Raw genomic sequence first — 24084 nt, 5'->3', positions numbered from 1 at the left:
AATGTAAAACAAAATTATCCTCAGTATCTTCACCAAGAATGCTACAGTCTTGAAGTCAGCAAACGAAGTATACTTTAAATTGTTTTCTCACCTTTACCACACAGCTATTCTAGTAAACAGAGATTCTTTTCTTCATTAAGGTTATCTGAATCATGAATTATAAAGTCTCAAGCAAAAAGGGACTGCCCTGGATGTGTACAGTGTCTGGCCCACACAAGATACTCAAGACAAACTTGTTGGATAAATGAGTACATGAGTACAAACATATCCACGTACCAGCGGGTCCCACTGTCTCTAACAACTCTTCCTTTTTCTACTTGTAGTGAAACTATAAAGTGGCAAAAGAATCTAAAGACCAGGAGAAACAAGTGACAAGAATACTGTGTCTCCATCTACCCCCCTCACTTTCTCCTAGAATGGACAAGTCTCCCCAGGGTGGAGTCTATATTAGGTGAGATTATGGGTCATCTGGGTGACAACCAGCATGTTAAGTTTATCTAGAATGTCTATTTCAGATGTCTCATTAGGTACCATATAACAACCCAGGTTGCCTGGCTCTCTTACATAGTCAAAGTGTGAACTTATAAAATTCTATCATCTCTTTGACCCTAAGTTTCTCATCTATAAACCAATATAGTAATGTCTGGACTTCCCTGATGGCTCAGATGGTAAAGAGCCTGCCTGCAATGCAGGAGACCCATGTTCGATCCCTGGATCAGGAAGATCCCCTGGAGAAGGGAATGGCAACCCACTCCGATATTCCTCCCTGGAGAATTCCATGGGCAGAGGAGTCTGGAGGGCTACAGTCCATGGAATTGCAGAGAGCTGGACATGACTGAGTGACCAACAGGTTTTATAGTAACATCTGGGCTTTCCAGGTGGCTCAGTGGGTAAAGAACCTGCGTGCAATGCAGGAAACACAGGCAATAAGGGTTTGATTCCTGGGCTGGGAAGATCTGCTGGAGGAGGGCATATCAACTCACTCCAGTATTCTTGCCTGGAGAATTCCATGGACAGAGGAGCCTGGTGGGCTACAGTTCATGGATCACAGAGTCGAATATGACTGAAGTGACTGAACACACGCACGCATAGTAACATCTACCTCACAGGGTTGCTGTGAAAATGAAGTGACATGGCAGGTTAGGTGCCAAGAACAATGCTTGGCAAGCAGAAGGCACTCAGTGACTATTAGCCCATTATGGTGACAGTCTATGTAATGATTTGTTGTGTGCATAGGAAACTTATATAAGGCCTATCACTGATAATACAGTCAGGGTGGGAGGGGCAATTTTTTTATAATTGCTCCAACAGTTCCAGAACTGTTTCCAGAATTTTGTCATTTGGCACTGACCTAGACTAAACTCAGTCTAAATTTTAAGACAAAAATATCTCAGATATTTTCGAAACTGGCATTAATTCTTGTAAGTCACTGGGAAACTGTTTATGCCCTGGGACAGTGACTTCCCAGGTGGCTCAGTGGTAAAGAATCTGCCTGCATGCGGAGACTTAAGAGATGAGAGTTCGATCCCTGGGTCAGGAAAATCCCCTGGAGAAGGAAATGGCAACCCACTCCAGTATTCTTGCTGGGAAAATCCATGGCCGGCTACAGTCCATGAGGTCCCAGAGTTGGACACGAGTGAGCATGCACAGGGAGTGACCTACAGCTTTAGGGGTTAATGATGTTTCCTAAGGTGCCAATCACAATGAACTCAGTCATTGGAAAAATCTGGCTCACTATTGCGTATAAACAACTCACAGTGCCGAAAGGTCATGCCGCCTATGACGAAGTATTCAGATAGCCAACTGCTGACATCAAACCATGATGTCTTTTATTAGGCATGAAATCTTGAATGATGCAGAAAGAATTCTGACAAATGATCCACTGTCATTGAACCATGCAGGCTAAATTTATGCTTTAAGAATTGAATATCAAATACACTAATAAAGCATTTTGAATATGATTATTATACCCCCTCCGGCTGATCCTTGTTCTAGGCAAAATGTTAACTTCAGAATTCTGAGAACTTCATTTTTACTAAGTTACAGTAAGCACACTACATCTGACACCTGGACAAGTAGAAATAGTATCACGGGTAATTCATGTTCTATGCTCACTTGAAAGCAAGAATTACTTCATGAAAGACATACTCTACTTGTTTTTCTGCATAAAGATTTTTGCCTTTGTTATAATAAAGATATTAAATTGGATAATTTTATTTTTTTAATTTAATTTTAAAATTTTGTATTTATTTTTGCATAATCTGTATCTTCACATGGTACAAAGTTTAAACAAAAGTAAACTGTCTCCTTCTCAGTAACAAAGATAAAAATCAAATTATTTCTGAGAGAAGGCAGATAGATGGACTCTGGGAGGGACACTCAGGGCATTAAAATATTGGCACTCTTCTATTTCGTAAAACGCTGATTTTTATTCTTGTATTTTAGAAAGTCATTAGATAATTTCTCTTATATGGGTGAAATATTTCGAAATACAAAGTGAAGAAAGAAATTTCCCTTTTAGCCCCTCCCCCATTCAGCTGCCTGTCCCCTCTTTTCACTGACTTTATTTTTAATTTATTTTTTAATTAGAGTATAATTGCTTTACAATGTTGTGCTAGTTTCTGCTGTACAACAAGGTGAATCAGCTCTAAGTATACATATACCCCCTCCTTGCTCAGCCTCCTCCCACCTCCCCATTCCACCCCTCTAGATCATTATAGAACATGAGCTGGGCTCCCTATGCTATACATCAGCTTCTCACTAGTGATTTATATTATACACGGTAGTATATATATGTCATTCGTTGACTTCTAGATTGTCTCCTAAATTTCACTTTTACAAACACTGCCAGTAAATAACCTGGTAGCTATATCATTCCCCATGGGTGCAAGTATTACAGTATTTTTCTTGTAGTAAGACAAATAGCTGGGCAGATAGCAGGGCAGAAAGCAAAGAACTAAAGAGCCTCTTGATGAAAGTGAAAGAGGAGAGTGAAAAAGTTGGCTTAAAACTCAACATTCAGAAAACTAAGATCATGGCATCTGGTTGCATCACTTCACGGCAAATAGATGGAGAAACAGTAGAAACAGTGACAGCCTTTATTTTGGGGGGCTCCAAATTCATTGCAGATGGTGACTGCAGCCATGAAATTAAAGATGCTTGCTCCTTGGAAGAAAAGTTATGACCAATCTAGACAGCATATTAAAATACTTTGCCAACAAAGGTCCGTCTAGTCAAAGCTATGCTTTCTCCAGTAGTCAGGTATGGATGTGAGAGTTGGGCTATAAAGAAAGCTGAGTGCTGAAGAATTGATGCTTTTGAACTGTGGTGCTGGAGAAGACTCTTGAGAGTCCCTCGGACAGCAAGGAGATCCGACCAGTCCATCCTAAAGAAAATCAGTCCTGAATATTCATTGGAAGGACTTATGCTAAAGCTGAAACTCCAATAGTTTGGCCACCTGATGCGAAGAACTGACTCATTTGTAAAGACCCTGATGCTGGGAAAGACTGAAGGTGGGAGGAGAAGGGGGACGACAGAGGATGAGATGGTTGGATGGCATCACCGACTCAATGGACGTGAGTGAGTGAACTCTGGGAGTTGGTGATGCACAGGGAAGCCTGGCTTGCTGCAGTCCATGGAGTCGCAGTCAGACACAACTGAGCGACTGAACTGGACTGAACTGAGGGCAAATAACATTTCATAATGTTGTATTAAGCATTAACTATTATCTTCTGCATCATGACATTCATGATACCAGCGGAAGTGTAAATAGAAGTGCCAATCAAATGTTACAACGGGTGTTACCCTGGGCCAAGTTCAGTGATACTGGGTGACACAACCCAAAGGCACTGTGTTAGACTTCTCTGTTGCTCACTGGCATTGGAGAACACAAAGAGTGGAGCATCTGCTACTGCAGGTTATAGGGGAAGAGCCAGAACCAGTTTCACACGAGCCCCTGAGCTAGGGTTTAATTATTCTTCACTTCTGTTACAGAGCAGCTCTCATGCCCCTTGAATTCAAACCTTTAAGAGCTGTACTCAGAGCTCTAACACTCCGATAGTTTTCGTCAGTCTTTAATGATTACTAACCAAAAGGTCCCTGAGGTTTTTTTCTCCCACATTAACAGCTCAATGGTTACAAAATTAGGGTCATTTCTTTTTCTTCTGCCCCTCCAAGCAAAAGCATGATGATTCAAGGTCAAAATACATTGGGAAAGAGGAGAACGGTTTAGAAAAGATAATTAGGACACTGATATGGAAATTTTTGCACACAGTTGTATTGGCCTGTAAGAGGGATCAAATGTTATTTACACACATTAATCTAAGACTTTCTTGGCTGTACCACACAGCATGAAACATCTTAGTTCCCTAACCCCTGCTCCCTGTGTTCCCTACAGTAGAAGGGAAATGTCTTAACCACTGGACTCCTGGGAGAAGTCCCCTTTCTTAGGTATTTCTCAACATTTATTAACCAAAAAGATTCCCTGAAAATGGCAGACGAATGTGGATTTCATTATAAAGTTAAACATCTGAACGTACTCACATAAAAGGAATGTGTACTTCTATATTAATAATTTCTGGAAAAGACTTAAAGAGGAGATTGCTTAAAAAAAAAAAGAAGATATGGCAATAACAGGCCTGTTAAAAACTCCTGCTTGATAAAATAACAACCAAGAAGTAAATAGCTTTGAGGATGTTTTCATTTCGGATACATGTTAAGCCACTAGATGGCAATAAAACATAGACCATGAGTTGCCACAGGCCTTAGATCAGGTGGGGCGGAGGGGCTGAGGAGGGAGAAAGAACTCTTTGTCTTGGTTTTGCTTCCAGAAAAAATACTGGAGCCAAATTGTGATTATTTACAAGATAGAAAGGTCATTTTGGCAGAAAATCTCTTTCCAAGTTATGTTTGGTTACACTATATGAACTTGCTGTCTTTGTATGCCAGCAAAGGTTGAATATTGATAATTTTACATAGTTCAACCCCAGAAGTATTTAGATTCCTAGAACATGCTACTGAAATTTATTTTAATGAAGGATAAAAAACCCAACAGGTAGAAGCAACTGAAATCTGATGATTTTCTTCTTTCTTAGAGAAAGAAACAAGATCTTATTGGATTCAATGACAAGACCACAAGATTGCTATTTCTGGGAAAAGACATACAGAGGCATTTTAAAAAATCAGCAATGTCCCATTACCATGGGATAATAGTGTTCTACAAGGTTAATAACCACCACGTTTTTCCTAAAATTACCCTAGGTGCTATAATTTCAGTAAAAGTGCAATGACTTGGCTGTTTCTACTCTGTACTTTTAAATCAAGTATATCTCGCTCAGTCTGAATGAGGTGAGGGTGGGGGATGCAAGATAATATCTGGATGTTTTCTGTCCTTTGTTAAACTAAAGATTCCACTTTTTTGCACACTTCCAGGGGAGGATTCTGATTGACTAAGAATTTTACAAGGCAGTCATTCATGATGCGATACAAATAACGGAAAAGGTGGGGCCAGAGGCAACTGGTTACAAAGCAGGGTTCCCTGTACTGCATCAGTGTTGTGCCTCCTTGGTGTTCCTCGGCCCCTCAAGATCTCTGGCCAAACTGAGACTTCACCTTTGGGAGGAAAAGGTCAGCTGCTAAGTGGCATCAGGTGACATGACACCATTCCTGTCAACACACTCTAAGGAAATACCCAAACCCAAAGATATCGCATAAGCACAAGAGACTATTTCAAATGTAAAACAATAAACTATTTAGAGCTGTTATTTTCCTGGGGAGCAAAAAGATTCTGAACTTACAGGGGGAAACATAAGAAACTAGGAGTGGAAAAGTGTTTAGATTGAACGCCAGCAAGAATTTCTAACCCTGACAGTGTTACAGACTTGGGAACAGAATAGGGAGGGTAGTGGGGGATCTTTGCTGAAGGTTATGTCTATGCCTGATGCTTTAGGTTCAGCTCTGTCCATCAAAGTGGAATATGACCTTGCACATCTTTTCAATTTCTCTCATAACCTAACATTTTATCCTCTTCACTTCACAGGAAACTGGCTGGGGAACAACAGGGAGGGATCCTTTCCTGCTTTGGAGATGAAGGTAAAGTATGAAGAAATGAGTTCTCAAGAAGAGGAAGACAATGAGATGGGCTTGGAAGGAGGCACTGAGCAGCTGAAACAGCAGGAGACCCATTTTAAAGAAGTATAAGGAGGAAAATACACACAGGAAATCAACTCTGAATCTTCACTGGAAGGACTTTCGCTGAAGTTCCAATACTTTGGTCACCAGATGTGAAGAATCAACTCATTGGGAAAGACCCTGATGCTGGGAAAGATGGAGGACAGGAGAAAAGGGTGATGGAGGACAGGATGGTTGGATGACATCACCAACCCAATGGACATGAGTGTGAGCAAACTCCAGGAAATGCTGAAGGACAGGGAAGCCTGGTGTGCTATAGCTTATGGGTTGGAAAGAGTCGGATGCAACTTAGTGACTGAACAACGGCAACAAATACACACAGGAAAATAAACTGAGAGGGGTAGAAAGTAAAATGCCAGTCTTTTAGGGTTTAAAATTATAGGAACTTTTCTTTTTCTTCCTTTTACTCATATTTATATTTTCTATGCCAAAGGTTTTATTTTGAAAGTAGTATGGCTTTTTTCATCGGAATAATCTAGTGTGAAATCAGCAAACCCAAAGCATGTTGGGAATGAGGGGAATTCTTTGGCCTATTTCAACACTTCCCTGAGTGACCTGTTAAATGTCTACAGTCTTCTGTCTATTGGTGAAAGCAACTATGGTATCAGTTCAGTTGAGTTCAGTCGCTCAGTCGTGTCCGATTCATTGCGACCCCATGAATCACAGCACACCAGGCCTCCCTGTCCATCACCAACTCCCGGAGTTCACTCAGACTCAAGTCCATCGTTATAGTTGGCCAATAATATTGGTTTCAACTCAAGTGACAAAAACATCTTACCATTTAAGCATCATAATATTTAGCATTAAATGGTGAATACTCCAGCCTATACTAAAACTTTGAGGAGGGACTTCCCTGTAGTTCAGACGGTAAAGAATCTGTCTGCAGTGCAGGAGATACAGATTTGATTCCTGGGTCGAAAAGCAGAATGGCAACCCACTCCAGTATTCTTGCCTAGAGAAGCCATGGACAGAGGAGCCTGGCGGGCTAAAGTTTGTGGGGTCGCAAAGAGTTGGACACGACTGAGCAACTAACACATACATACATAGAGCTTCTTAGATTATATACTCTAGTAAAAGGCCATTTGTGAAAGCTGTGATGAAGCCACTTAAAAAGAATCTGCAGCCTTTTGGGCAATAACTACCTTCCATAAGGTGGTATCAGTCATTAAGCTAATCATAAACAAACTTTCCTAAGTAGATTCCAAGAGTTATTTTCAGGCATCATATATATCCACAAATTATACAGAGTGTTTTTTATTCAAAGAGCCAATTTCAAGGGTATTATTAGTAAGTATACATCCTAGTTAAACAGTTCATTGACATAGACTAAGTGATATCTTACATAATATATTTCTCAGTATATCAATTATAATATCTACAGAAAATGTCTGATATGTAAAAGACTAGATTTCCTTAAAATTGAAGAGTGTTAATGGCAAGGTTCAAGTTGAAATTTATTGATCAATTAGCTGGAGATTAACACATACTACTTGACATATACAGATTATTTTTTTTCACATTTTATTACGTATTTAAGTGTATTTTTCTTACAACAACACCTGGAGGTTTTAGTTAGAAGTAAGAATAGTGACCTAAATATACTCAGGTTGGAATGATTGTTTTTACATTTGATGATGGTTATTTATACATTATTTTACCTGATTTACTCTGTTACTCAGCTTTAGGATATAAAGTTATGGTTTCTTGACAACTATCAATTAAAAGTCCTTAGCTTTGTATGATTTTATTATCACAAAATATGATGAAACATGATTGTAAATTTTTTAACATAGAAATATAATTATTAGAAAGAACTAATGACCTCCAGCAAACTTTTAAGCAAATGAGACATCAAACTTCCAAAAGGGGTGGTGGTGGTATTCTATTTTTAATAGCCTGCATTAATGAAAAATATCACTACATACTTTGCTATTTATGGACTCATGAAATTTTGATCTAAATTATAGCAATTAAAAACTTCAGGAAATTTGGGATTTCCCTTGTTGCTCAGTGGTAAAGACTCTCCCTACCAATGCAGGAGATGCAGGTTCGATCCCGGGGCTAGAAAGATCCCACATACTGCAGAGGGGCTCTCGGTAACAAAAGAAACCACTGTAGTGAGAAACCCTCACTCTGCAACTAAAGCGCAGCCCCTGCTCACCACAGCCGGAGAAAAGTCTGCACAGCAACGAAGACCCAGCATAGCCAAAAACAAATAAATATAAAATCAAAAAATGTCAGGGAATCTGAAAAAGTGTTAGAACCATACATGATTCTGCTATCCAAATACTGCCATTACTAATTTTTAAAAACAATACCTATTATGAAATTTTGGAGTTCAAAGAACCCTTGCTGATAACAACACAAAATTCACTAAGTATTTTATTTTCTAGAAATAAGCGTGGTGTTATTTCACTCTCTTTATAACCTTATGAGACAAGTAGCCTTGTGTCCTTTCACAGAGCAGAACAGGCTTGCCCGTGCACACTCATTAACAGGAGTAAGTGAAAAGTTTTGGCTGGGGTCTATCTTAAACCAGCTGAGTCCCCAATTTTACCAACTGGGAGAAAAAGTCATAGAGAAGTTGGTGAGTTGCTTATGTCACTAGCGCTAGTTGTGACGTAGCCTAGCCTTGATTATGATTTTTGTAACTCTCTGGCTCATCCTTATTAACAGTCAGTGTTGATTTTAAATCGGCTTCATGTGTTCAGTCTCTCAGTTGTGTCCGACTCTGCGACCCCATGGAGCATAGTCCACCAGGCTCCTCTGTCCATTGGGTTCTCCAGGCAAGAATATTGGAGTGGGTTGCCATTTCCTGCTCCAAACCTGCTTCATGCCCCAGGTTAAATCAGCTTTATCCCATGCCATCCCTAGCTTGCCCATTCCAGTAGCTCTCAACTTTCCCTGAGAAAATACGGGGGTTTTAAAAAGTATACTGCCTGGGTCCAGATTTTTTGATTCAATTGATCAGAGGCGTAGCATAGGATAAAATCTTTCCAGGTGATTCTACTGTGTAACTGGAGTTGAGAAGCACTGATCTATATTAAACTACTTTGTATTCCAAAATTCTTGAGATTTTTTTTCGCCTTCCAGTATTTCTGGGATCATGTGGTTAAAGTGTTTTCATGATTTGTATACCTAAAAGGAACACATAAACATAAATATGTCATTCAGTTAAATCTCTGGACAAATACCATGTTTAAAAGAAGAGTAAATAAAGCATCAGGCTGAATTGGAATATTGAATTTCAAGCACTAATCATGCACCTAATTATACTAAATGTAATTTAATCCATGATATAGCTTTCCTCTTCAAGTGCTTATGTCAATTAAGGAAATGTGGTCCCACTTAAGTATGTCACTTGGGCAATTTGTAATTTGAAGCAAAGATAGTCTTTGGGTTTTCAGATTTATAAGAAACAGACCAATATGGACAAAGTTATATTCTCTAGCATTGCTTTCAGATTACTTGAGTGAACCACAGAATTTGTATCTGTACTTGTGTTTGATTTAGAATGAAGTTAAGAACCAGAACTAATCCCTGCCATTAAAATTTTCTGAGGACTGAGAAACCTGTCCAGCAGCAAGCTGTGCTTACCTGTGCAAACGGAGTCACAATCAGGTCATCTCCATGTCTGAAACAGAAACCAAATCCCATGTTAGATGACACTGGCCACTCTAGGACCACTTTCAAGCCATATTAAACAGTATGTTTCACATTCATAAGCCCCCAAAGAGAATTACAGTAATTCCATCCTTATTCTTCAACACATGTTCTTCCCAGTCACAAGGGTGAAGCTGTGTCTTCTGGGATGTTAACCATTGACCAGTTCCCTGAGTAAAAAGAGGGGCTTCTTGATCATCAACCAAGGCCACTGACAGTTATAAGCACACAGGATATACGACAGTAGAAATGGAGTTCCAGCAGCAGGACCTGAGTTTACTCTTGGCTGCTTATTATAGGCATTACTGAGGGGCACCCAGGAAGGAGCCAGCAATGGCAGTGAGTCCAGTGAAAGGTCCCTGGACCATCTACTGGAAGGTGCTGAGCATCACTGTGTGTGAGCCTTGGATGGGCTCGGAACTGTAGATGACACGGGGCTGCATCAGATGCTGAAAAAAACCCAGTGGAACTTTTCAACTGACTCAGGTCCTAGCAGCCGTAGTTACTGGGGAATGTTACCCTGTGTGTGCTATTGCTATAGCAACCTGAGTGACACAGTGCCGAGGATGCAGGGGCAAGGTGTCAGCATGACGTCTCTTGGACAGACAAGGAGAGGCAAGGAAAGTTGTGCAACAGTCTACTTGGAAGAAAGTGAGAAACCCATGCCCAGAGTTCTTTCATGGCATTTCTTAGCATGAACAGTTCATGAGAAGGATTTCCAAAATCTCCACGGGATATATCTTGATGTAGCTAGCTGGAGCCCTTTAATCAAAAGGGAATGGAATTATTCTACACAGAAAGTTTCAGGACATGACCCTGAGAACACTGCAGATGAACAGTTCGCTCACTCATGAACAATTCTGGAAAGGGCTTGAGTGACCTAAAACAACACTCAGGAAATATGCTTCAGCACTAGCGGCATATGGATGACGTTAGTAAACGGATCGTTACCAATAATTAGACCAGTTGTTTTGGTCATCATCGAGTTACACAGAGGTCTTCAAATTCAAAGTGTGGGAAAAATAAAGCAGAAAAGGAACAGTACACGCTTTTAAGGAAATATGAGTTACTTTGCACCCTCTTCATTTCACAATTATGGTTTTGAGGGGCATCTGCTCTTTGGAGAGATTATGCAGACAGCCAAAATTTAACTCATACAAAATCTAGATACTTTTCAAAGATACAATCTTTGCTTCCACTTTATTCTTTATAATTGCTCGATTACCAAGTTTATTTCCTAAGAACTTAGCCACCTTGACAAAGGCACAGCATCATTCAAATATTAATCCCCGGAAATAAGTCTTTTTAATTTTTCACATGAATTACCCTGGATTTGAATTACTCTAAACTGAAAAGCATGTGAGCATATATAAAAACACTTAATTCTATCTTTAGTTATATTTCACTCCCAAGCACTGGAAAGAGTTTATTTAGAATATACAATATTTAGGGTAATTTATCAGTCTTGCTTCCCTTTCCCTGTCAAAGCATAAAGGAAGTTATAGTTTTACTGATGGAGATATTTCACTCTTTTGACTTAACTTGACCAGAAATTGTTTTTGCCAAATATCTCAAGCCTGTCTCATTTTAGTCAGGGTAGAATTATTTCTAGCATTTCAGTGGCAAATGTCCTTAATAAATAGCTAATCTTTTCTTTTCAAAATTATGTAAGGTTTAAGTTATCTCTGAATATGTAATGAATGTATAATTAAAAAAAAATCTTTGTCTAAGTCTTTGTCAGTCACCTGCTCTGGTTAACATGAGCTGAACCAGAGTCACCCCCTCTGGTCCCTGGGCCTGGGGCAGCCTCTCTCCTTCCTCAAAGACAAAGCCTGCTGAGTTCTGAGCCAGCACTACTGGAGGCAGGGGAATGTGAGGCCCTGCTGCTGCTCTGCTAAGTCGCTTCCGTCGTGTCCGACTCTGTGCGACCCCGTGGACTGCAGCCCACCAGGCTCCTCTGTCCATGGGATTTTCCAGGCAAGAGTACTGGAGTGGGGTGCCATTGCCTTCTCCTGTAACTGCGTAGTGTTACACCAATTCAACTTACTGCTATGGGGGAAAAACACCGTTTAATGAGACATGAAGACAAAGCACAGACCCGACTAAGGGCACACACTCTGTGGACCACAGCACGGCTACAACCAGAGCAAGTGGGGTGACGGGGGAGGGGAGATGGATGGGTCAACTACAGCCTCGGGGGTGGGGGAGGGGTCTGGATTGACGACAACTAAGCAGACAACAGGATGAGACAGGAAATCTAAACCAATGATGAAAGCTCAACAGGGCACTATTGAATATTCTTTTTCCAGAGAGGAACGACCACAGTCAAGAACTACTCCCAGAGAGATGGTACAAGGAGGGAGGTGGGAGGGGGGTTCAGGATGGGGAACATGTGTGCACCCGTGGCGGATTCATGTTGATGTATGGCAAAACCAATACAATATTGTAAAGTAATTAGCCTCCAATAATAATAATAAAAAAGACAGTCACATTAAAAAAATAATAAAAATTAAAAACAAAAGAAATACTCCCTATGACTTTGGCCATCCTTCTGCTACGATTGCAGTATTTACTACAGCGCTTTATTTTCTATCCTCATTCTTTCTGTAATAAGCCAGTAAAAAAAATTAAAAATTAAAATAAATAAATAAATAGAATTTAAAAAAAAAAGAAGCCAGCAACACTGACAAGAAACCGAAAGAGAGAAATCAAAGAGCAAACCCTCACAGAGACCTGACTGGGATCCATAAACTATTCAAGTACTTAAATGAGGAAAAGCCTCTTGCCTTCTTAACAAATTAAGTTCAACCAACAGCAGCACCCGAAAACAGAGCTTTGTAAACTAGTTCATTTCAAGGTTGTGTGTGAAACACAAGTGCCAATGACCTTTCCACACTTTATTATGACCAACCCAGAAGGAAAAGGAGATGCAGTTAATTAGAAGAAAGTTTATACTTTACTGAGTGAAGATTTCTAATCCTACAAAGCTAAAAAGGATTAGTGGCCACAAAGTACCTGCTGCTTCTGAGTATCATGCATCACAAATTTCAGGATGATACGTGGCCGGATGAACTAGTGCTTTGAAGAGGGGCCACGGGCTGAGGCTTACTTTCTGAATATTGTGTAAACTTTTTGATCTTCCACGCTTCACTGTCTCTGGCTATAAAACCAGAAAGTCGTTCTCCTCTGGAGTTTGTCAATAGGATTAGGGAATTGATAAACATGCAGACAACGGTATTTTGAAATCCTAGTGTCTTTCTTCATTTAGACTTGAAACTATCACCTACGCATTGTCACCCTTGACCCTCCTCTTTTAGAATTAGAAGCTAATTAGAGAACAAGTATGTTCTTGTTTTTAATGTGTATATTAAAATGTTTCTGGGAGCCCCAAAATAAAAAGTGCATAAAAATGCTTCTGGGAGCCCTGTTTGACAACACCCAAGAATTAGCCACAGGAGGAACTTTCTATTCACCACTCGTTATTCCCATGTTCACAGAAGTACAGACATAGAAAACAAACAAACAAATACATAATACAATATACCTGATCTTTTAAAAAGCTAATTATACATATACCAAATATAAGACTCATATGAACTATAGAAACTTTGGAAAATACAATAAGACCTTGAGTCACCCAAAGATAACTGTTGATAACACTTTCCTTCTGGATATGTGAGCAAATGTATGTTACATAGGATTTTTATAGACACATGATTTCTTACATAGTTAGAATCCTACTCTAATTCCACTTTATATCTTGTTTTTAACACTAAACCCGTTGAATCATGAAAAATTTTACATACCTTTATACCTTTTTTTTCATTTAGCAAAGTGTTTTATTCAAAAGCTTCTCAGCACCAACTAGCTGTCAGAAAGAATGGATGGTATCCGCCTTTTTGTGTCCACCCCACTCCCAATTCCAGAGGCAGAAGTTGAACCATCTGGCGAGAGGTCCTTCTAATGATTATAATTCAGATCATGCTAAGGTTTTGGTTGTTCTTTCATTTGCTCTCTCTAATCCTCTACTTAACCATGACTCAAGAAGGGTGCCCTAATACTTGAGCTCTCAAAACTGCACGCTGCCTAACAGGGTCACTGTCCCTCCTGGGCATCAGTCAATGAATTCAGTTTTTTTCAAGGTAATTCTATGTGCCTCCAACAGCCAGGAATGGGAGGTTGATCAAAACTGATATGATTGCATCCAATTGTTTTGAACCATGGGAATGCCTTTATACTTTTAAATGGGACTTCCCCAATGGCTAGGAGACATGGGTTCGAGCCCTGAGTCAGGAAGATCTCTGGAGGAGGAAATGACAACCCATTCCAGTATTCCTGCCTGAAAAATCCCATGGACAGGGTACCCTGGTGGACTACGGTCTAAAAAGGTCACAAGGAGTCTGACACGACTGAGTGACTAAGCACACATACTTTTTAAATGGGCTTTCCAGGTGGCTCAGTGGTAAAGAATCTGCCTGCCAATAGAGGAGATGCAGGAGATCCCCTGGAAGAGGAAATGGCAACACACTCCAGTATACTTGCCTGGGAAATCCCACAGACAGAGGAGCATGGTGGGCTACAGTCCATGGGGTTGCAAAGAGTTGGACACGACTGACACACAGGCATACTTTTAAATAATTTCTGATGACTGTAGCCTATGTTTAGTAATCTCTAAACTTTTCAAGCAGATGTCTATCTAAATGCATTGAAATGTAACTGCTAATTCTATCTTAAAATAGATTCTAATAATTATATGAATTACTCAAATGTATTTTAGTTCATTCATTCCTTTAAAAACAACCTAGTAAAAATAAATGCTTATTTTGATAAAATGTTCATAAGACAAAGCCAAATATTAAAATACTACTTGAGAAATAGTGTTCATTGTGTACTAATTAAAGGTGATGCTGAATATTTCATGTTGTTACCCTTTTTAAAAAATTGAAGTATAGCTGATTTATGTCAGATCAGCTTTAGGTGTACAGCACAGTGTGTTGCTACCCTTTTTAATTAAAATCATGAAACTATGGTTTCAGACAGTAAAAATATTCTGGAAACTTGGCAACTAAGACTTTTTGTGAAACCAAAACATATCTTTCCATAGGTATCATTTTCAAATGAATTGCTTTTCCAAAAAAATAATGTTGCCCTCTGAGAAAATATGAATGCCTCATTTAAGAATATAACAAATCTTTTAAAATTACTTATGAAGGAGGTATTATGGATTCCATAAATTCCTAGTAGACACAATACTACTGAAACAAAATAACAACAAAAACAAAGAAAAACTCTTCTTCACTGTCTATCAGATTCACCTGAAAATATGGTTTCTCTGCCTTGTTTGGCCCTTTAGTTTACAACTAGCTTCACTGTAAGTAATAATAATAATAAAAAAAAGACTAGTACTTCCACTATGGGACCCCAGGGACTGAAGTTCCTATAACATGAAGCCAACATCAGCCATACCTGAAAGAAACCTTCTCTGTTGCTACTGGCCACTTAGAATTAAGGTAACCCATTTAATACAAAAGCATGGTCAAAATCACAACTACCAAGACTTGAATTTTGGCAGGAATGTCCAGGAACATTTGAGTGAAGACTAAAAATAATGTAAGTTACTACAAGATCAAAATTAAAGCAATTCAGTACTATGTGCAGCAGTATGATTCAATCTGAATTTTTTCAGTATCAAATTCCAAGCCATTTGTGCATGTCTGTATACATAGTTTCAGTGGGTTTTCTATAATTCTGACCATAGTTATCAGTCATCAAGCTGAAATGTTAACCCTCACTTGAAAATCAACTTTGCATTTAAAACCCATTCTTTTCCTTAGAACCAAAAAGGAAAAACTCCAAATGGAGAAACAGAATTACAGCCCTTTCCTCAATTTTAACAGACAAATGAGCTAATAATACCTATTCTATGAAAACAGGTGTGTGAGAACATCCAAGTTTTTAACTTTATGAGGAAACAGCTTATGTACTTTTAACCCTTTCTTTTGGCCTAGAATTGTAATTTCCTAATAGACTTGAATAGTAACAAACTAACCTCCTGTCCATGAATGCTCAGCAAAATCACTCAATGTTTGTTGATTTCAGCACTGGGGGCCCTTTTAATATGTTCCTATAATTTTTTATTTCTTAAATGGGCTTTCAGTATAATTACTTTGAAAAATCAGAGTACAAATATCCAACAAACTGATAAATAATAGTAATAATAATTGCAAACAATTATAATTATTATAAAAGAATATGTGTGCTCAGTCGCTCAGTTGTGTCTGACTCCACACCCCATGGGCTATACTCCGCCTGGCTCCTCTGTCCACAGGATTTCCCAGGCAAGAGTACTGGAGTGGGTTGCCATTTCCTTCTCCAGGGGATCTTCCTGACCCAGGGATCAAACGGGCTTCTCCTGCATCTCCTGCATTGGCAGGAAGATTCTTTACCACTGAGCCACCTGGGAATCCCCTATAAAATAATAATGGTAATTAATATTTATCAAACGATTACTATGCACTAGGCACTATGCAAAAGAACATTAAACTGATTATCCCATATTAGGTGTTTTGTTTTTTTTTAGATTAGGGACGGGAGGCCTAAGATGGACAAAAAAATCAAATGCCCATGGCACGATGGGGCCAGCATTCAAACACAGGCAGTGGGACTCTTGATGGGCCTGTGCTTAAACACTGTGCAATTTGGCATCAGTAGTGGCATTTATCAATGCCAAAAGCACATTCCAAAAAATCCCTAATCTCTAGCACATTTTTCATTTTATGAAGCTGATATATACCATAAAGACAACAAATGGAACAATTAATGTAAAAATGCAGGACAAAACAAAACAAATCACTAAAATGACTCACGAAACAGTCTCTACCCATCTACTGATTTTCATGTCCTTCTTCCCTAAACTAAAATAATAAGATGAAATCAAACAATTGTTGGTTTCCTACTGAGGTGATAATTCTGCCTGAGAGTTCAATATCATACATTCATATTCAGAGTGCAGCTAAATTACATGCCTGTCATATGTAACAAATGTCTCAGGAGATGGCATTTATGTGCATATGCATGCATATGTAAATACCCCCATATAAATATATTTATGTATACATTGTGTGTGCATTTGAGTGCAATCCTAGGGAAAGTATTTTGATTTTCTGCCCCTGTATTTCAAATAAGGAAGGATAAAATTATTGTGGAGGAAAAGGTGCATCCTTATCAGTATAAGGAGAATTTACTATCTTATTTTGTCTGTACCACTCAATGTAAAAACCCTTCAAACACCATCTGCTCTGCAAAATTTCATTTTAAGGTATATTTCCTAAGATTAAAAGCACATAATGTCAATGCAAGGTCATCAATTGTAACAGATGTACATACCACTCTGGTAGCGGACAGAAAGTATATGAGCAATCTCTATGCTTTCCTCTTAATTTTGCTGTGAAACTAGAAATTCTGCCCAAAGTAAAATCTTTCAGAAAAATAAATAAGTTATATCCTATAACTTTAGAAAGGAAAGTTACATATCAAAGTCAGACATTGAAAGCTATTTAGTCTCAAAAAATTTAAATCATTTGCTCACTGCTTACTCACATTTTAAGAATTAAGCTCTGGCCTGATATTTGACGAAAAACATTCTTAAAACAAAACCCTTCATTTTTTGGCCCATGTATGCTCATACCACATGCATTGATAAGAAAGTAAATGAAACTGGAGCTAATGCAACATAAGCAAAAATTCTCTAGTCTGAAGTGTAATCTCTTCTTTTTTTGTCATAAGACAAAATTTAAGGCTTCATTAGAGAATATACATGATACCAATAGATGGCCTCAAATTTGTTAAATGATGGCATGAAAGATGATCCACTGTCAAAATTATATAGCAAAAGGTTTTCTAGATGTAAGAAGTTAAAAGCGATTTGCGGACATAGAGACACTCTCTAAGCCTACCTACTTTGTGTAATAAAAGCCAATACGAGAAAGGGATCCTTCTAGGCACGTGAAGGCACAAATCATTGTCGTGTAATGGTAATGCCTGACCTCCATGGAGGGAGAAGGAGGACAGGAAAGGGTTGAGTACACAGCAAGCTTTCAGAAGCATCCTTACTCCGACGTAGGAACAGGTTCTTTCCTAGTTTATCTCATTTGACAGGCCTGTTCTTAACGTCAGTGGCCCTGCCCGCTTGGTTTTTCTCCAAGATGGGTTCCCAGGGAAAATATTTATGGGTAGCAAGAACAACAATTTTTTAAGAGCTGCATGAGGTAAAACAATTCCGTAGATTAAAAGAAAGTAAAAGTGAAGTCGCTCAGTCATGCCCGACTCTTTGCGACCCCATGGACTGTAGTCTACCAGGCTTCTCAGTCCATGGGATTTTCCAGGCGAGAGTACTGGAGTGGGTTGCCATTAAGAAGAGGCATGAGAGTAGGACGCTTTCTGTGCAACTACTATGCACCAGATCATGCTTTACCGACCCACGGAATTTAATTCTGATGCCTCTGCATTAAATGGATGCTCATATTCCCATCCTAAGATAAAGAACTGGGTTCAGAGAACTTGAGTAACTCACTGGCGGTCATGCCCTTGGCAAGTGGCAGAATTCAGTGGTTTCCAAAAATGGCAGGCTGAAACCTGGTTCTTGCCCAACAGAATGTTCACTGGCCTTTGTGAAGAAGAGAATAAACATGAACCAAGGAGTGAGGTTTTTTAAAAAAGATACATTAAAAAAAAAGAAGCTAACTGTACTCCTTTCAAACACTCATTTATTTTCAGAATATGTGCCACTCTCTTCATAAAAAAAATCAAGTGAAATGCCTTTGGAAAATAAAATGATTGTGTATATCGATGGGAATTTCCTTGTTAAATAAATTAAGTCATTTATCTGACAAAGTAAGTACTTAGTAACCCAGTGTCAGTCCCCAGATGGTTTCTGAAGTTTTATTGAGTCATGAACTCCCAAGGCATGAAAATGAGCAGGGGAGCTGGATTTAAACCCAAGCTTTAAATACTGTTTCACCTCTACTGCACCATGCTGCTTTCTGCATGCACAAATAGATTCAGACTCTTCTGAAGCCCCATAGAAGTCCATATTCTAGATTCTAGAACAGCACGGCCTAAGAGGTGTTTGCAGTGGTGGAAATGTTTTCTTTCTGAGCTGTCTAAGTTCGTATCTACCTGCCACAGTGGCTACTCAAAATGCAGCTAGGGCAACTGAGGAACTGAAGGCCACTTTTATTGAATTTTAATTAATTTAAATTAAGAGAAATCTGTCACCTGTGGCTAGTGACTTATCACCTCAACTGGTGCAGCTCTTGAGCAATTTTTATAAAACTTCAGTTACAAATATTCCAAGGAAGACAATGTTTTATATAACCAAAAAAAAGTCTACTCTAAGCTTAAGGGCAAAAAAGCACTGATATATTAACATAACACAAATTTTTGATTATTTGGCAAAGAGCCTAAGTGGAAAGATCTGCCCAAATGCCCATCAAGATTTTACACCCCTGAAAGGGAAATATAGATTTTAGTTCAACTGCTTTAACTTTTCTATTCTCACCTAGGGGCTACTGTACCTGCCAGCAAATGCCAAATGAGTGGTCCAGCAGCAGCTGTTGGTTGATATCACTATGTTCAAGGTCAAGATACCTGGATTCCAACTCACGTTGTGCATGTGTGTGTGTGTACATGTTGAAAAGACACACTTTTGAGCAGAATTTTGTGATTTCTAAAAGTGAGCTAATGATACTTTCTTGTTTCCTTACATGATTGTTTTGAGGATCAAGTACTGAACTTCATGGGAGAATGCTTTGGCAACTATAAAGATTATACAGATGCTGCTGCTGCTGCTGCTGCTAAGTCGCTTCAGTCGTGTCCGACTCTGTGCGACCCCATAGATGGCAGCCCACCAGGCTCCCCCGTCCCTGGGATTCTCCAGGCAAGAACACTGAGTGGGTTGCCATTTCCTTCTCCAATGCAAGAAAGTGAAAAGTGAAAGTGAAGCCGCTCAGTCATGTCTGACTCTTTGCAACCCCATGGACCGCAGCCTACCAGGCTCCTCTGTCCATGGATTTTCCAGGCAAGAGTACTGGAGTGGGTTGCCTTTGCCTTCTCCATACAGATGTCAGGCAAGTGTAAGAATAAATTCTTATACACAGTTCAGTTCAGTCACTGAGTCATGTACGACTCTTTGTGACTGCATGGATTGCAGCATGCCAGGCTTCCCTGTCCATCACCAACTCCTGGAGTTTACTCAAACTCATGTCTATTGAGTCAGTGATGCCATCCAACCATCTCATCCTCTGCTGTCCCCTTCTCCTCTCACCTTCAATCTTTCCCAGCATCAGGGTCTTTTCAAACGAGTCAGCTCTTCGCATCAGGTGGCCAAAATATTGGAATTTCAGCTTTAACATCAGCCCTTCCAATGAATATTCAGGGCTGATTTCCTTTAGGATGGGCTGATTTCCTTTAGGATGGACTGGTTGGATCTCCTTGGAGTCTAAGGGACTCTCAAGAGTCTTCTCCAACACCACAGTTCAAAAGCATCAATTCTTTGGTGCTCAGCTTTCTTTATAGTTCAACTCTCACAGCCCATAAATGACTACTGGAAAAACCATAGTCCTAACTAGACGGACATATACATCACTTCTCAAAGAGTCTGCTGACACTAGAAATCACAAAGGGTGAAATATGGTAAACCTTGTAAAAATCCTGAACTTAAACTGATAGCTTTGAGGTTTGTTTGTGAACCTTTATGGCATACTTTCACCACTCTTAGAGTGCTCCTGTGTCTGGAGAGCCGGGTTATAGGCAAGCTGTCTGTCTGGGAAACATCAGGTTTCTTTCCTAGAGAAATACTACAGATGGGCTGCCTGTGTGCTAAGTTGCTCAGTCGTGTCCGACTCTTCATGACCCCATGGATTGTAGTCTGCCAGGCTCCTCTGTCTACAGGATTCTCTAGGCAAGAATACTGGAGTGGGTTGCCATGTCCTCCTTCAGGGCATCTTCCTGACCCAGTGATCAAACTCATGTCTCTTATGCCTCCTGTGTTGGCAGGTGGGTACTTTAGCACTAGTACCACCGGGGAAGCCCATAAAATGAGCTACCTTCAAACAAATATAAGAAACACCAAAAAACAGTGAAACATGTAGGAAATTTTACCTACTCTCTATAGTAGGCGGGAAAAATGAATGGGGACTCAATATACTGAAGATAAATAATGAACATTAAAAGACGTAAAACAAAAGTATGTTGCTAACACATGGACTTTGTGATTTGTTGCAAAAGAGTTCTTTTACCAACTGCCTTCTTTTTTTTAGTTTCTGTAAAAATAAACTCATAATTGAAAATAATAATGACTGAATGAAGGCTTTACCAAAAAAAAAATCACCACATAGACCTTTAGATAACATATAAACCATAATGCTTGTTTTCTGATTTTTCTGGCAAAAAAGCAAAAATGAAACAAAGGAACAAAAAAATAAGCAGCTAAATAAAATGGCCCTGATGCACAGAACAAATTCAGTCTGAAATTCTCTGAGTCCCAAAGGAAAAGTCAATGTGGAGGCACAGAAACATGAGATCTATATGCAGCCCTGTTCTCCCTGGAAAGAAGACTGGGAGCTAAGAGGACTTGGCCTTGGGACCATTCATAACATTTCCTAACAGACGACGTCAGGCACTGAACTGCTTAAATGATCTCTTGTCACAGTGCAGACTCCCACATTTGCAGATATGCCAACAGATGTCCTTTTTTATTCTGCTTTTATCTTCTCTGCTTCCATGGACAGTCTGTAGCAGTTAAGGTCCTAAATATGTCTAGAGGTTAGCTATCCAGAGAATGTGTGCTTGGTCACTCTTTCATGTCCGACTCTTTGCAACCCCATGGACTGTAGTCCACCAGGCTCCTCTGTTCATGGGATTTTCCAGGCAAGAATACTGGAGTGGGTTGCCTTTTTCTCTGCCAGGGAATCTTCCTGACCCAGAGATCAAACCCATGTTTCCTGTGTTTCCTGCACTGACTTTTCAGCAGGTAGATTTTTTTTTTACCACTGAGCCATGTCAATGACAACTAAGGTTTATTTATCCAAGATTAAGAAAACCCTGAAGTCTTAAGACAATGAATGGAAAGCTGACACAAAAGTCTGAGAGAAATCTCAACAGGCAGATGGAATAATTGGGGATAGTTCTTCAGTGAATCTATACCTCAAGCACGCCACAAAGTGCTAGGAATCTGATAACAAAGCCCAGTGTTCGATATTCCTGACTTTTTTTTCTGAAGAAAAACCATCGATCTGGTTGAAGGCTCTTTATTTCCTATTTGTAATAGCATATTTTAAAATTTTCATCTTAGAGGGGTTTAGTGAGCGTGACTTAATGATAATCCCTAGTATATTTTATCTCATGAAGCACATCATATAATGTTCCAATAGTGTGATTATGTTTCCTTATATGGTGCATAAAACTGTACAGATGGCATTGAGAACAACTCACTAAGGATCTAAGACTGACAAACAAAATCAATATTTAAAGCAAATGATGTGTAAATGGAAATAGGAATTTATATAGGAATCTCAATAATGACTGGGTAAGTCTGCTTTTCTATCTGAGTAAGAATCTAGACTTTTCTTCATGACAAGAATATATGATCCAAACAAAATTCTTTGACTTGTTGTCATGGATCTATGGTATCTTCAAGCGATACCCAGTCATGGAATAGGTACAGTCAATATTTGCTGAATGAGTAAAAGCATGAAACTCTCATTCAAAAATGCAGCCAGTTATTAATAATACCTTTATTTAAAATGTGGTAAAAGACACAGATTGGAGAAGGCAATGGCACCCCACTCCAGTACTCTTGCCTAGGAAATCCCATGGACGGAGGAGGCTGGTAGGCTATACAGTCCATGGGGTTGCAAAGAGTTGGAAACGACTGAGCGACTTCACTTTCACTTTTCATTTTCATGCATTGGAGAAGGAAATGGCAACCCACTCCAGTGTTCTTGCCTGGAGAATCCCAGGGACGGGGAAGCCTGGTGAGCTGCCGTCTAGGGACTCGCACAGAGTCGGCCACGACTGAAGTGACTTTGCAGCAGCAGCAAAAGACACAGATTGGTTACCTCCGTTAGAAATCAAATTTCTTCTTTCCCCTGAGCTATCCACTTCATTCCCACAACTCACTGTCAATATTTAAAGTTCAGGAAATTGTAATTTTATAATACTAGAGAGTGGTTTTGATTTTGGTTTTCTTTAGCTGGAATCAAGATGGCTAGGAGAAATATCAATAACCTCAGCTATGTAGATGACACCACACTTATGGCAGAAAGTGAAGAGGAACTAAAAAGCCTCTTGATGAAAGTGAAAGAGGAGAGTGAAAAAGTTGGCTTAAAGCTCAACATTCAGAAAACGAAGATCATGGCATCTGGTCCCATCACTTCATGGGAAATAGGTGGGGAAACAGTGGAAACAGTGTCAGAGTTTATTTTGGGGGGCTCCAAAATCACTGCAGATGGTGACTGCAGCCATGAAATTAAAAGACGCTTGCTCTCTGGAAGAAAAGTTATGACCAACCTAGACAGCATATTAAAAAGAACATTACTTTGCCAACAAAGGTCAGTCTAGTCAAGGCTATGGTTTTTCCAGTAGTCATGTATGGATGTGAGAGTTGGACTATAAAGAAAGCTGACTGCAGAAGAACTGATGCTTTTGAACTGTGGTATAGACTCTTGAGAGTCCCTTGGACTGCAAGGAGATCCAACTAGTCCATCCTAAAGGAAATCAGTCCTGAATGTTCATTGGAAGGACTGATGTCAAAGCTGAAACTCCAATATTTTGGCCACCTGATGCGAAGAGCTGACTCATTTGAAAAGACCCTGATGCTGGGAAAGATTGAAGGTGGGAGGAGAAGGGGGATGACAGAGGATGAGATGGTTGGATGGCATCACTGACTCTATGAACATGAGTTTCAGTAAACTCTGGGAATTGGTGACGGACAGGGAGGCCTGGCGTGCTGCAACCCATGGGGTCGCAAAGAGTCGGACACAACTGAGAGACCGAACTGACTGACTGAGTATATAGAGGAAAGAGTGTTGGGATAAAAAAGCAAGTGGGAGGCCTTGGGCCCAGTATCTATAACTGATAGAACTCGATCCTCTTGTGTAATGGCCATGTGTCCCTTACAAGAAATAAGAAGACTTCATAATTTTCAACTTGGTTCATTCATTTAGGGCCATA

At 39.6% G+C, this 24084-nt stretch overlaps 1 protein-coding gene across 12 annotated transcripts in view; it reads right to left on the bottom strand.

The window, feature by feature from the left end:
- Positions 1-24084, bottom strand: part of PDE4D (phosphodiesterase 4D) — a 1583646-nt gene that overhangs the window by 197109 nt on the left and 1362453 nt on the right. For all 12 annotated transcript variants that reach the window (XM_069556482.1, XM_069556479.1, XM_069556480.1 and 9 more), the window contains one exon: positions 9787-9823. In XM_069556482.1, the coding sequence (XP_069412583.1) occupies positions 9787-9823 (37 nt within the window). The remainder of the gene's footprint in view (positions 1-9786; positions 9824-24084) is intronic.

The sequence above is a fragment of the Ovis canadensis genome, chromosome 16 (assembly GCF_042477335.2).
Source record: "Ovis canadensis isolate MfBH-ARS-UI-01 breed Bighorn chromosome 16, ARS-UI_OviCan_v2, whole genome shotgun sequence".
Classification (NCBI taxonomy): domain Eukaryota; kingdom Metazoa; phylum Chordata; class Mammalia; order Artiodactyla; family Bovidae; genus Ovis; species Ovis canadensis.
Note: the sequence above shows the minus strand (reverse complement) of the source record. Positions and strands in the feature narration are given on the sequence as shown.